Here is a 13,399-nt window from a genome sequence, read left to right as displayed (position 1 = left end):
TGACAACATGGTGAAACCCCATCTCTAATAAAAATACAAAAATTAGCTGGGCATGATGGTGTGCACCTGTAATCCCAGCTACTCAGGAGGCTGAGGCAGGAGAATCACTTGAACTCGGGAGGCGGAAGTTGCAGTGAGCTGAGATCGCGTCATTGCACTCCAGCCTGGGCAACATAGCAAGACTCTGTCTCAAAAAATTAAAAAAAAAAATAGAGAGAAATAACTGATATTTGAGAACCTTCTCTTGAGAACAAGGACCATTACCTCAAAGTCATCTTTAAGATTACAGTTGAGCAGAGGCGCTCTAGAACACATGTTGTAGGCTACAACAGTCATCAGAAGGAAGGAAGGATGGTTGGAAAAGATATTATCAAACAATTTCAGCCACTCCTCTCTTGTCAGCACTTCTGAGAACACAGTTTCAAGAAGAGGCCATGCATATAGCTAAAACAGATAAGGAAAAATTTATTATTTTTCTAGGGAAAAGTAAAAACGGAATCATTGGTAATATTCCCTTACATTTGATTTAAGCTATGAAAATCATATTAAATACATAATTATGAAAATAACTACCTTAATTTGGACCCTTCTTTATAGACTTTCAGGAAGGCAGTTTAATGAAGAAAAAGAATGGAATACTGTTAAAAATACATGTAGTATGTTTTTTATTATACTCCTTCAAGAAAATACTGTTTATACCAGAACCAATGTTAGCTTACAAAATAAGGCATGTTATTCTAAAAACCTTATGCTTCTTACCTGGGAGGTTATATCATGATCTATGAAGTGTTGCAGCAGTTCCTTGTCATGAAATGCCAAAACATTTTCTATCATACTAAGAATATTGATAGGAGGATTAGGAAAATATTCAAACCAGTGTTGACACCAATTGACTGAAGGAAAAAAAAGAAAACATATCTTTAAATATCTTTCTATGTTATCAAAACTCCTTGCAATTCTTAAATGTATCCAATCTTTATGTTCTCAATATGTCCATGAATAATAAAAAAAACTCTTTATATTGTACGACAATCGATTTTAAAATTCTATCATGTTAACATAGTATGTTTACAGAAATTTTGCAAATTTCCTTACAGTAGTCAATAAAAAAGTGTTGATTAAAACAATCACAACTTCTCAAAGTACTCCTGATGGCATTCTGGCTCCTGACTCCTGCTTTGTTCATCACCTGATTAACAAAACGATCTTTTTAAAAAGGGCCCCTATTTAACCCTTCATTAAATGTAATCAACGTTAGCATGCCAATCTCCTCAAATCTACTAAAATTCACATGTAATCACAATTAGCAAAACTTGAGGAAAATGTTCAAAATTACATCAGCAATATATAAAAACAAATGTGTATATACTGTATCCCTAATCCCTTAAACATTATAATGACAATAAAAATGTCCTCATTCTGAGGAAAAGACTGATTGTCCTATAACCATGGTAACAAGGAATAACCAGTAAATAGCCACCAGGACTGGTTTTATATCTAATTGATCATTGACAACTTGTTTCAGTAAACTTGACTTGAAAACCAACCAATCAGTAACAGTGGCATTCTTTGAAAGTCAGCTAGTCCAAAGTAGAATATATTCAACTAACTCTAAGGCTGACTTTGACTCACTTGTGCTCTGTAATCAGTAGAATGACCCACAGATTGTTCTCAAAACCGCATATAAGACCGTTGGTTTGTTTTGTTCAATAAGACTATGTTTAACTTCTCCTTTAGTTAATTTTTAAATTTTTAAAATTTTAAATATTGAGTTGTAGATTCATCCTTTGATAATAAGATCTCCTATCTCAAAATAGCAAAAGAAGGCTTTATCAGCAGAATATTAGATTACAGTGGTTTATAAGAACTTTCCAATTCTGGAGTTCCATTATTTCACTTATTATTGATCATTTAAATTTGAGTTAATAATGAAGTCATAAATAAAATCTTGCAAACACTGAGCTTTAAAAAATATTTCAAATTCTCTGTAGCTGTTAATTTTTTTTTTTTTTTTTCAAGACGGAGTGTCACTCTGTGGCCCAGGCTGGAGTGCAGCGGCGTGATCTTGGCTCACTGCAACCTCTGCCTCCTGGGTTCAAGTGATTCTCCTGTCTCAGCCTCCCAAGTAGTTGGGATTACCACCACGCCCAGCTCATTTTTTTTTTTTTTTTTGTATTTTCAGTAGAGACAGGGTTTCACTATGTTGGCCAGTTTGGTCTCGAACCCCTGACCTCAGGTGATCCACCCGCCTTGGCCTTCCCAAGTGCTGGGATTACAGGTGTGAGTCACCGCGCCCAGCCCAGCTCTTAATTTTAAGTGGAAAAATATGGTTCAGCATCTGAGTACTTGTTATGTCTCAGACACTGGTAGTTCTGAGAATTTAAACCACCACACATATACCCGAAGGCCTGATCCTTACAATCTTCATTAAGAGAGCACTGTTTTTCCTTAGCAAGAGGGTATCCTACTGCATACAGTAACTGTCTGCCCGCTCTTAAGTATTTTTATTCTGCTTTGATGCCACCACAAAAGCATGGGTAGAGGACCTAGAGAGAGAACTGACAGATAGCAAAATACAGAGAAATGATAATTGCGTGGAGATTCTTTGCTAAATCAAAAGACTTTATATCTGGTCATAAAAGATACTCTACTGTCTAAAAAAGACTTTTACAAATACATTCCAAATTATACATAGATGTGACTTTTCCTTCAAAATGTCAGTTCTAAGTCCCAACTAGCCTATAAACCTAAAAGCCAAAATGATGGCATATCCCAGCAGTGCTAGTACTTAGCCGAAGTTCAGTAAATTTTTTAAAATTATGCTTACTTAGAAGCATTCAGAATGTCAACAAAACAGTTGCAACTTTTTTTTTATAATTATAGAGTGGTATTCAGTTAACAAAACATTTATTTTGTATAAGCTACATCAGAGAAAACTGAAGATAAGAAAACTACTGTCCCCAAACAAAATAACTAATTTGTGCTGTGGATTAACAAAAACTTGCTTTTAAATTTCCACGCCAATTTATAATCCCCATAGTGTACCAAACAAAGTTAATCCTATTGAAAATATCACCAGGACAAGGCTACCTAAAGACATTCGATAGGGCGTTAACTATACAAAAAAAGACATTGTACAGTTTAAAAAAATGTTACACAGCCTTACATTTCAATTTTTTTCTTTAAAAGAAGTGAGTGTGTACAGGAGTGTTAAATCCTTTATAGACAAAAAGAAAAACCTGTGCTAGAACCAACTTATTCATCGTCTTCTTCATCTTCCTCATCCTCCTCCTTTTTCTTGCTTTTTTCAGCCTTGATGATTCTCATTTTTGCTGCATCAGGCTTTCCTTTAGCTTGGTATGCAGCAATATCCTTTTCGCATTTTTCCTTCGGTTTTGCAGCCTTCTTGTCAAAAGGCTGTTTGTCATCTGCAGTGGTGTCCCTCCATGTCTCTTCCAGTTTCTTTGCAGCATCGCCAATGGATAGGCTGAATCTTCTCCTTTGATTTCAAGGCAATATTAAGAACAGAACAAGAAAAAGGCCAAAGGAGGCCTCTTGTGAGATGCACTGGGATCCTTGAACTTCTTTGTTTCCCCTTTAGGAGGGATGTAGGTTTTCATTTCTTTCATGATGAAACTTGTCTGCCTTTGCCGTGTCTTCAACTTTTCCCTTCCCTTTAGCAGACGTGGCCTTCCATTTCTCTGAAGCCCTTCTTAGAAAACTCTGAGAAGATGACTGGAGTATCTGGATGCTTCTTGTGCTTCTCCTGGCAAATCTGCACAAAGAACGCATGTGATGACATTCTGCCTCTTAGCTTGTTGGAATTGCCTTGCCAGTGTTTAGTTCTTTTTCCTCAGCGAGGGTAGAGTCACCCAATGTCCATCAGGCTCGCACCTGCGCCAGTGGAGCTCCAGGTACTGCAATGGCCGTGAAAGCAGGAGTCAGACGCAGCCTCCTCACTCGCTCCCCTCTGAAATGTTACTCTTTAATAAATGTTTATTGAGTAAAACTAATTTGAGACCCTTGATAAAAATCCACCACTCATGCTGACCATCCAAGAGGAAATAATAATCTCCCAAATTTAGATTTCAGGCTTGTTTGTTTAGAAGAGAAAAATCAATTTCCTTAGTATAAAACATTTTAGCTATGTAACAAGATTTTACCAGAAATAAAAAATTTAGTTTTGCATGCATACCTAAATTAACTATTATCCATTTCTTTCTGTATTAATTATAGTAAAATAGATGTTATTTGCCACTTTAACCATTTTTAAGTATACAATTCAGAGGTATTAATCCCATTCAGGGTTATACAATGATTACCACTATCTATTCCCCAAATCCTTTCAATATCCCAAATAGAAACTCTGTATCCATTCAGGACTAGCTCTCTGTCCCACTTTCCCTAGCCCCTGTAACCTCTAATTTATTTTCTGTGTCTATGAATTTGCCTATTCTAGATATTTCCTAGGTGAAATCATACAATAACTGTCCTTTTGTATCTAGTGTATTTCACTAAGCATGATGTTCTCAAGGTTCACCCATGTCATAGCTAGCATGCGGCAGGACCTCATTGCTTTTGACAGCTGGATAACATTCCATTGCGTGTATTTACCACACGTTGCTTATCCATTAATCTGTTAATAGATTGTTTCCATCTTTTGGCTATTGGGAATAACGATGCTATGAACATTCACATGTAGGTATCTAAGTCTCAGTTTTCAATTCTTTTGGGTATATACCCAGGAGTGAAATTGTTGGGTTATTATATGGTAATTCTATGTTTGAATTTTTGAAGAAATGGCAAATTGTTTTTTCATAGTGACTGCACCATTTTACATTTCTACCAGCAATAAATGAAGGTCCCAATTTTCCCACATCCTCACTAACATGTATATAACATTGTTAAATTATAGCTATCCTAGTAGGTATGAAGTGGCATCTCACTGTGGTTTTGGTTTGCATTTCCCTAATGACTAATGATGCTGAGCATCTTTTCATGTGCTTGATGGTCATTTGTATACTGCCTATGGAGAAATGTCTATTCAAGTCCTTTACTCATTTTTTAATTGGCTTGTTTGTCTTTTTGTTATTGTGTTTCTTGTGCTTTTAAAACATGGTAGTGCTATTGGCAGGTAAACTAATACTTGTGTTAGTTTGATTTTCTATTGCTATAAAGAAATACCTGAGATTGGATAATTTATAAAGAAAAGGGTTGAATTGACTCATGGGTCTGCAGGCTGCGCAAGCAGGGCTCTAGCACCTGCTTCAGGAAGTGAAGGGAGCAGGAGCGACAGATGAGGTGAGGGCCTCTGGAAGAGGGCAGGAACGACAGCACAGGGCAGGTGGTGCCACACTCTTTTGAACAACTAGATCTTGTGTGAACTAAATAAGCGAGAACTCGCTTACAACCAAGGGAATGGTACTAAGCCATTTATGAATGATTCACCCTCATGGTCCAATACCTCCCACTAGGCCCCACCTCCAACATCAGGGATCACATTTCAACATGACATTTGGAGAGGACACACATCCAAACCATATGACAACCCTTTTGGGGAATCAATTATTCACATTTTATGACCCAATAACACCAATTCTGGGAATCTACCCAAAGGTAACTATTATGTTTGTATGCGAAGATAGTTATAACATTGTTACTTTTAATAGATAAAATGCTGGGTGCCGGGGCTTACGTCTGTAATCCCAGCACTTTGGGAGGCTGAGGTGGGCGGATCACTTGGGGTCAGGAGTTCAAGACCAGCCTGGCCAATGTGGTGAAACTCTGTCTCTACTAAAAAAATACAAAAATTAGCTGGGCATGGTGTGGCGGGTGCCTGTAATCCCAGCTACTCGGGAGGCTGAGGCAGGAGAATTACATGAACCCAGGAGGTGGAGGTTGCAGTGAGCACTACTGCACTCCAGCCTAGGTGACACAGTGAGACTCCTGACTCAAAAAAAAAAAAAAAAAAAAGGAGGTTACAATTAGAAACAATCTAAATATCCAAGAAGATTAAACTAGTACATGCACATTATGTAGTAACAGCCAATAAAAAATGTTCATGAAATTTATAAAAATAAGAGAAATATATATAACATGAAGTAAAAGTAGTATAACAACAAAAAAACTGCTTTACAAGTGTGGAAAAATTAGAAAAATAAAATTCTTGCACTTGGGGAATACATAAATGATATATCCATAAGATGAAATACTATATTATGCAGACAATAAATTATTATTATTATTATTTTTATTTTTGAGACGGGGTCTCACTCTGTCTTGCCCAAGCTGGAGTGCAGTAGAGCAATCTCAGCTCACTGCAGCCTCCGCCTCCTGGGTTCAAGTGATTCTCCTGCCTCAGCCTCCTGAGTAGCTGGGATTATAGGCATGCACCACCACACCCAGCTAATTTTTGTATTTTTAGTAGAGCTGGGATTTCACCATGTTGGCCAGGCTGGTCTCAAACTCCTGACCTAAGGTGATCCACCCTCCTCAGCCTCCCAAAGTGCTGGGACTACAGGTGTGAGCAACCGCGCCTGGCCTAAATTATGTTTTTCACGAATATTTAATGATTTGGGAAGAAATGCTCTTATAAGAAATCACCATTTTCAAAGATTATATTTGGAGAAGAGAAACATTGGTACATTTAATTTTCTTTTGTGTATTTTCCTATATTTTTCAAATTTTCTCCAATGATTAGTAAAAAAATTATCAAAACAAGTACAATGTAACAGAAGTGTAGAGAAAAATACAATAAAATATACAACATCTATACAATTGAAACTTTTCTTATTTCTACTTTTCAGAATTTTAAGTTAAATTACTTATCTCCTTTGTATAAGAAAAACACATTAAGTAACAAAGTACATATAAAATTGATTTTTGTTACACCAATCCATAATTTAGATCCAGTTTAAAAGACCTGATTTTACTAATATGAAAACAACGACTCACTTTTCAGTGTAAATGATGACGATAGAGAGTAAATACAATGGCTGCAAGTACAGACTACGAAGTCTGCCCGCCTGGGTTCAAACGCTTGCTCTGCCCTTAACCTAACCTTGGGTAATTTACACTGTCTGTGCCTCAGGCTCTTCATCTGTAAAAAGGGGATAAATAATACCTACAGCATAGGATTATTTGAAGGATTAAATGGATTAATAAAGGCAAAACACTGAGAATGGTGTCTGGTACACAGAAAATGCTCAATAAACATCAGCCATGGATGATGAGGATGAGGACAGAGGCCAACACTTGGGTATTAAACCACAGGAGCTATGTGCAATGCTTTACAATTATAACAGTTCTATGAAGAGTAACTGTCTTTCAGTAAGTGAAGGATCTGCTTCATTCTTACTAGCAAAATCCAGTCTATAATACTTTTAAAACTTAACTATCCAAATTTTCTTTTCTTTTTTTTTGAGATGGAGTTTCGCTCTTGGTGCCCAGGCTGGAGTGCAATGGCGTGATCTCGGTGCACTGCAACCTCCGCCTCCCAGGTTCAAGCAATTCTCCTGCCTCAGCCTCCCAAATAGCTGGGATTACAGGTGCCTGCCACCATGCCTGGCTAATTTTTGTATTTTTAGTAGAGACGGGGTTTCACCACATTGGCCAGGCTGGTCTCGAACTCCCGACTTCCAGTGATCCACCCACCTTGGCCTCCCAAAGTGCTGGGATTACAGGCGTGAGCCACCGTGACTGGCCTCCAAATTTTCTTCTAAATAAAAAGGTTTACATATAAATGCTTCAATTGTCTATTTTATGTTTGATACCTTATTGTTTCACATCTTTGTGACTTAAAAGTAGAGACATCTAGAATTGTTAAATGTTGCAAAGGTGCAAAGACATCAGGAAAATGTGTAAGAATCCATTCTTGATCTTATACTTTAATAAGTATTTACTTACTTATGAGAGTAGCAATAACTTCAAAACAGATGAGTTGGTTGTTCTGGAATAATTTTACAAATGGAAATGCCAAGAGTGGAAGATATGGTGTGTCACTAAAAATGACAGACCAGTGAGCTAATGCAGATAAGGTTCTGTGAATAAAATAACTTAGCATTAAAATTTATTTGAATAAATAATATCTTCACATGATAAAAATTTGACACAAAAAGTATATTTGGTGAAAATTCTTCCTTGTACCCCTATCATCTAGTTCACCTCCCCAGAAGTAACCACTGTTAAAAGTATAAATCCTTTCTTAAAAAACCACAAATGGTAGTATATTATAAAAATTGTTCTGTACTTTGCATTTTTCAATTAATGGTATCTTGGAAATAGTTTATATCAGTATATGCAGAACTTCCTTATGACATTTTACAGATGGATATAATAGCTTTGTACCGATACACCTTCATTTCTTTTTTTTCTTTCGTTTTCCCGAAACAGGGCCTGGCTCTGTCACCCAGACTGGAATGCAGTGGCATAATCATGGCTCACTGCAGCCTTAAACTCCTAGGCTCAAGTGGTCCTCCTGCCTCAGTCTCCTGAGTAGCTGGGCCTACAGGTGTGTACAGGTGCCACTATGCCTGGCTAATCTTTTTGGCAGGTAGAGACAGGGTCTCACTATATTACCCAGGCTGGTCTCAAACTCCTGGGCTCAAGCGATCTTCCCGCCCCAGCTTCCCAAAGTGCTGGGATTAGAGGCGTGAGCCACTGTGCCCAGCCACCTTCATTTCTTTAACATGATCTCTATTGTAAGGCATTCGTTTTCAGTCTTTTATAAGCAATGCTGTGTTAATGCCACTGTATGTATCATACAGTGTGTATCATTCTTCATATGAGAATACAGACTTAGGCTGGGCGTGGTGGCTCATGCCTGTAATCCCAGCACTTTGGGAGGCCAAGGCGGGCAGATCACAAGGTCAGGAGATCGAGACCATCCTGGCTAACACGGTGAAACCCCATCTCTACTAAAAATACAAAAAAATTAGCCGGGAGTGGTGGCTGGCGCCTGTAGGCCCAGCTACTCGGGAGGCTGAGGCAGGAGAATGGCGTGAACCCAGGAGGCGGAGCTTGCAGTGAGCAGAGATAGCGCTGCTGTACTCCAGCCTGGGCAACAGAGTGAGACTCCATCTCGAAAAAAAAAAAAAAGAGAATACAGACTTGGAAATTCCTAAAGTGGAATTGCTGAGTCAAGAATACGTGCATTTGTAATTTCGAAAGTCAGTGCCAAATTAGCCCCCACAAAAAGTGTCTATGTTCCTAGGACTTGCGTAAAGGTATGCCTGTTTTTCATACTCTTGCCAGCATATTATCAATGATTTTTAAAAAACCTTTAATCTAGGTGAGAAATGGTACTTCAGCATAGTTCCAATTGGCATTACTCTTTCTATGAGAAAGATTAAGCATCTTTTCATGTTTAAGAACCACTTCTAGGCTGGGCACAGTGACTCATGCATGTAATCCCAACATTTTGGGGGGTTGAGGCAGGAGGACTGCTTAAGCCCAGCAGTTTGAGACCAGCCTGGACAACAGAGTGAGACCTCATCTCTACAAAAAATTTCTAAAAATTAGCCAGGTGTGGTGGCGCACGCCTACTACTCAGGAGACAAGCAAGAGGATTGCCTGAGTCCAGGAGTTTGTGGCTGCAGTGAACTATAGTCACAAGACTGCACTCCAACCTGGGTGACAGAGCAAGATCCTGTCTCTAAAACAAAAAACAAAAATAAACAGAAAGAACCAATTTACCACTGTGAACTGTATATTAAATTGTTTATCCATTTTTTTTACTGGCTGGTCCTTTACGTTTATTTATATAAGCGCTTCATACATTAAAGAAACCAGCATTTCATTTGTCATGTTTTGCATATGTTTTTTCAGTTTTACATGAGTCTTTGTTTTGGGAATTATTTTTACATGTAGAGATTTTTATTCTTATCAACCTCTTCTGGATATGTCATACTTAGAAAGGCCTTCATTACCTCTGGGATTATAATCCTCCTACACGTACTTTTAATACCTTTACTGTTAATTTCCTTTTTTTAATTTTTTGTTTTGAAATAGTTTTAGATTTACAAGAAAAACTGCAAAAATAGTAGAGTTATTGTATACCTTTGACCTAAATTCCCCTAATGTTAACATCTTGCACATAGTACAATTATCAGTACTAAGAAATTAACACTGGCATGATGCTATTCACTAAATTATGGACTTTACTCAGATTTTACCATTTTTCCACTGATACCATTTTTCTGTTATTTCTTTCATTTCACCAACCCCAGATTCAACATTACATTTGTTTTGTCTCTCTAGTTTCTTCCAATGTGAGAGTTCCTTAGTCTTTCCTTATTTTTCATGACAATGCCATTTTTGAGGAATATCAGTTATTTTCTAGATTGTTCCTCAATTTGGGTTTGTCTGATACTTATGATTAGACTGAGGTTACACATTTTTGGCAAGAATATCACAAAAGTGATGTGAATCATATTGATGTCTTATTACCAGTAATTTTATTTATTTAATTTTTGAGACAGGTTCTCACACTGTTGCCCAGGCTGGAGTGTAGTGGTGCTATCATGGCTCACTGCAGCCTTGAATCTCCACGCTCAAGGAATTCTTCCACTTCAGCCACAAGTAGCTAGAACTATAGGTGTGTGCCACCACGCTCAATTAATTTTTAAAAATTTTTTGTAGAGGTGGGTTTCTGCCATGTTTCCCAGGCTGGTCTCGAACTCCTGGGGAAGTGATCGGCCTACCTTGCCTCTCAAAGTGCTGGGATTACAGGCATGAGCCACCATGCCTGGTGTACTAGTGATTTTAAATGTGCTTACTTGGTTAAGCTGGTATCTGCTGAGTTTATCTACTATAAAATTACTATTTTTCCATTTGCCATTAATAACTATCTTGGGGGAGATATTTTAAGACTATGCAAATATCCTGTTAATCCTAGAATTTTTTTTTTTTTTTTTTTGGAGACAGAGTCTCACTCTTTCAGCCAGGCCGAGTGCAGTGGCATGATCTTGGCTCACTGCAGCCTCCACCTCCCAGGTTCAAGTGATTTTCCTGCCTCAGCCTCCCAAGTAGCTGGGATTACAGGTGCGCATCACCATGCCCAGCGAATTTTTGGATTTTTAATAGAGACACAGTTTCACCATGTCAGCCAGGCTGGTCTCTAACTTCTGACCTCAGGTGATCCACCCATCTTGACCTCCCAAAGTGCTGGGATTGCAGGCATGAGCCACCGTGCCCGGGCACTCCGATAACTTTTGTCCAGTAATTTTAGCATCAATTGGTGGATCTTGCCTCCAACAGTTATGACTGTGATGTCCCAATGGTGATTTTCTATATCTCTAATTCCTTCTATATTTATTAGAACTGTCCCTTCTCCCTCATTTATATCTTTATTTATTCAATTATTTATGTCAGGATGAACTGATGGATATTTATTTTATTCTACAAGTTATAATTGATTGTTATTTATTTTGTTCCTCAAATTGTTCCAGCTTTGGCCACTGGAAACTTTTGAGTCATGTGCCCCTGTGACATGCCCATCCTTTCAGAGCATTTCCTTACTTTATGGCACTAAAAGATGCTTCAGGTTCATCTTGTATTTTCCCCACACCAGTAGGTGCGCTCACTGTTACCAGGGTGTCATTGCTAGGCCTTCTCGGTAGAAAGAGCTTGGAAATACATGCATGTATACTAATTCCTGCATACATACATTTCCATATTTCTTTCTGTGTCTATTTATCTGCATATACGTTAAGAACTAACACTATCGATTCCAATCAGCTACTGCAAGATTCATTCTAGCCCTTTTGCTTATTTATCTTCTTTCTCTGAGAGTAAGAAACCTGGCTCTCATCTCTATTTAGCTACTTGTATACAAAAAGTGGCTTCTACACATAAAGTAGTTTCAGACTTGCTAACTCCATATTTATTTCTAATACTTTGATGGTTTTGTTTTTTTAAAAAGGAATTAAATCTTTAGTTCAAGCAGAATTTATATGGTGTAAGATATGGGGTATGCTTTCAACTTTTTCTAGATGGCTAGCTAGTTATTCCATGTCATTTACTAAATAACCTATCTTTTCTTCATTACTTTGAAATGACATCTTTAAAAACAAGTCAATTTTGGAATGTAGCTGGGTCTATTGTTAGATTCTGCATATCTATTTATATGTCAGCAGCAATTTCAATGCTTTATAATAGCTTTTAATATTTTTAAGGCTAATTCCCTTTCATTACTGTTTAAATATAAATTATTTTTCTGAGTATACTTTATAGATAATGTGGCAAGCAGAATAATGCAAACTGCCCCCCTCCCCAAAAGATGTCCATGCTCTAATCCCTGTAATCCATGAAGATATTATTTTACATGGGATTTTGCAGATATGATTAAGTTAAGCACCTTGGGGTGAGGGCATTAATCCTGGACTACCTGGGTAGGTCCAATCTAATCACATAGGTCCTTAATATCAAAGAACCCCTTCCTGGTTGTGGTCAGAGGGAGATACGACTACAGAGGAATGGTTAGAGAGGCGCTTTGAAGACAGAGAAGGTGGGCCTGAGTCATGAAATATGGGAAACCTGCAGAAGCTGGATAAATCAGAGAAAAGGATTCTGCCCAGAGCCTCTAGAAAGGAATGTGGTCCTGCTGACACTCTGATTTTAGCCCAGTGAGATCCAACCCATGGTGAACTTCTGCCTACCAAACTCTAAGGATATATTTGTGTTGTTTTTAAGCCACTACATGTGTGGTAATTTGTTATAGCGGCAATAGAGAACTAATATAGTTAATGGAGTTAATAAGCTATGTCAGACATTTTTTATTATTCGATACAATACTCAGAACAACCCCAGGAGGGAGGGATTAGCATCATTACTGAGGCTAGGAAATGGAATTCCAGAGAATGTAAGGAAATCCTCATTTTTGGAAGGGCTAGAAATCAACCTAAATACAAGAACATGTTCTCCTAAGGATAGTACTTTCATAATTACAGAAGTTACATATTCAATGGTGAGTTCCCATCTTTTTACTGACTCTCAGACTGACAACAACTAAAGACTGATAACATCCAGTGTCAGTGAAAACACAGTAACACTGGCATTTCTCAGGGTTGGCAGAATTTTCTGAGAGAGAGAGAAAAAATGATTTGACCTAGTAGTTTCAATTCTAGAAGTCTACACAAAAATATTCACACAAGATATTTATGAGGGTATTTATTATAATATTGTCTGAAAAGCAAATAAACATAAAATAACCTAAATGTCAATTAACAAGATGAAGACTTAAATCCTGAAACGTCCATCCATGTGCATTTTTTAGAAGGAAGTAAACCTACATATACTGAGAGAAAGAGGTCCATGATAGACTTGAAAGTAAAAAACAAGATAAGCAGCAAAATAGTATGTATAGTACGGTTCCATTTTTGTTAAATGTGAATACTTTTGC

General features: G+C 37.6%; 1 protein-coding gene across 21 annotated transcripts in view; it reads right to left on the bottom strand.

Moving 5' to 3' along the window:
• TBC1D31 (TBC1 domain family member 31) overlaps nt 1-13,399 on the bottom strand; it is a 97,059-nt gene that overhangs the window by 38,636 nt on the left and 45,024 nt on the right. For 17 of the 21 annotated variants that reach the window (XM_055287158.2, XM_055287156.2, XM_055287154.2 and 14 more), the window contains exons 11-13: nt 7,906-8,039; nt 760-893; nt 265-444 (exon numbers count right to left, since the gene is read on the bottom strand). In XM_055287158.2, the coding sequence (XP_055143133.1) occupies nt 265-444; nt 760-893; nt 7,906-8,039 (448 nt within the window). The remainder of the gene's footprint in view (nt 1-264; nt 445-759; nt 894-7,905; nt 8,040-13,399) is intronic. The other 4 variants (XM_055287157.2, XM_063643541.1, XM_063643543.1 and 1 more) reach the window with 2 other exon arrangements.

This window comes from Symphalangus syndactylus, chromosome 7 (genome assembly GCF_028878055.3).
Source record: "Symphalangus syndactylus isolate Jambi chromosome 7, NHGRI_mSymSyn1-v2.1_pri, whole genome shotgun sequence".
NCBI classification, from domain to species: domain Eukaryota; kingdom Metazoa; phylum Chordata; class Mammalia; order Primates; family Hylobatidae; genus Symphalangus; species Symphalangus syndactylus.
Note: the sequence above shows the minus strand (reverse complement) of the source record. Positions and strands in the feature narration are given on the sequence as shown.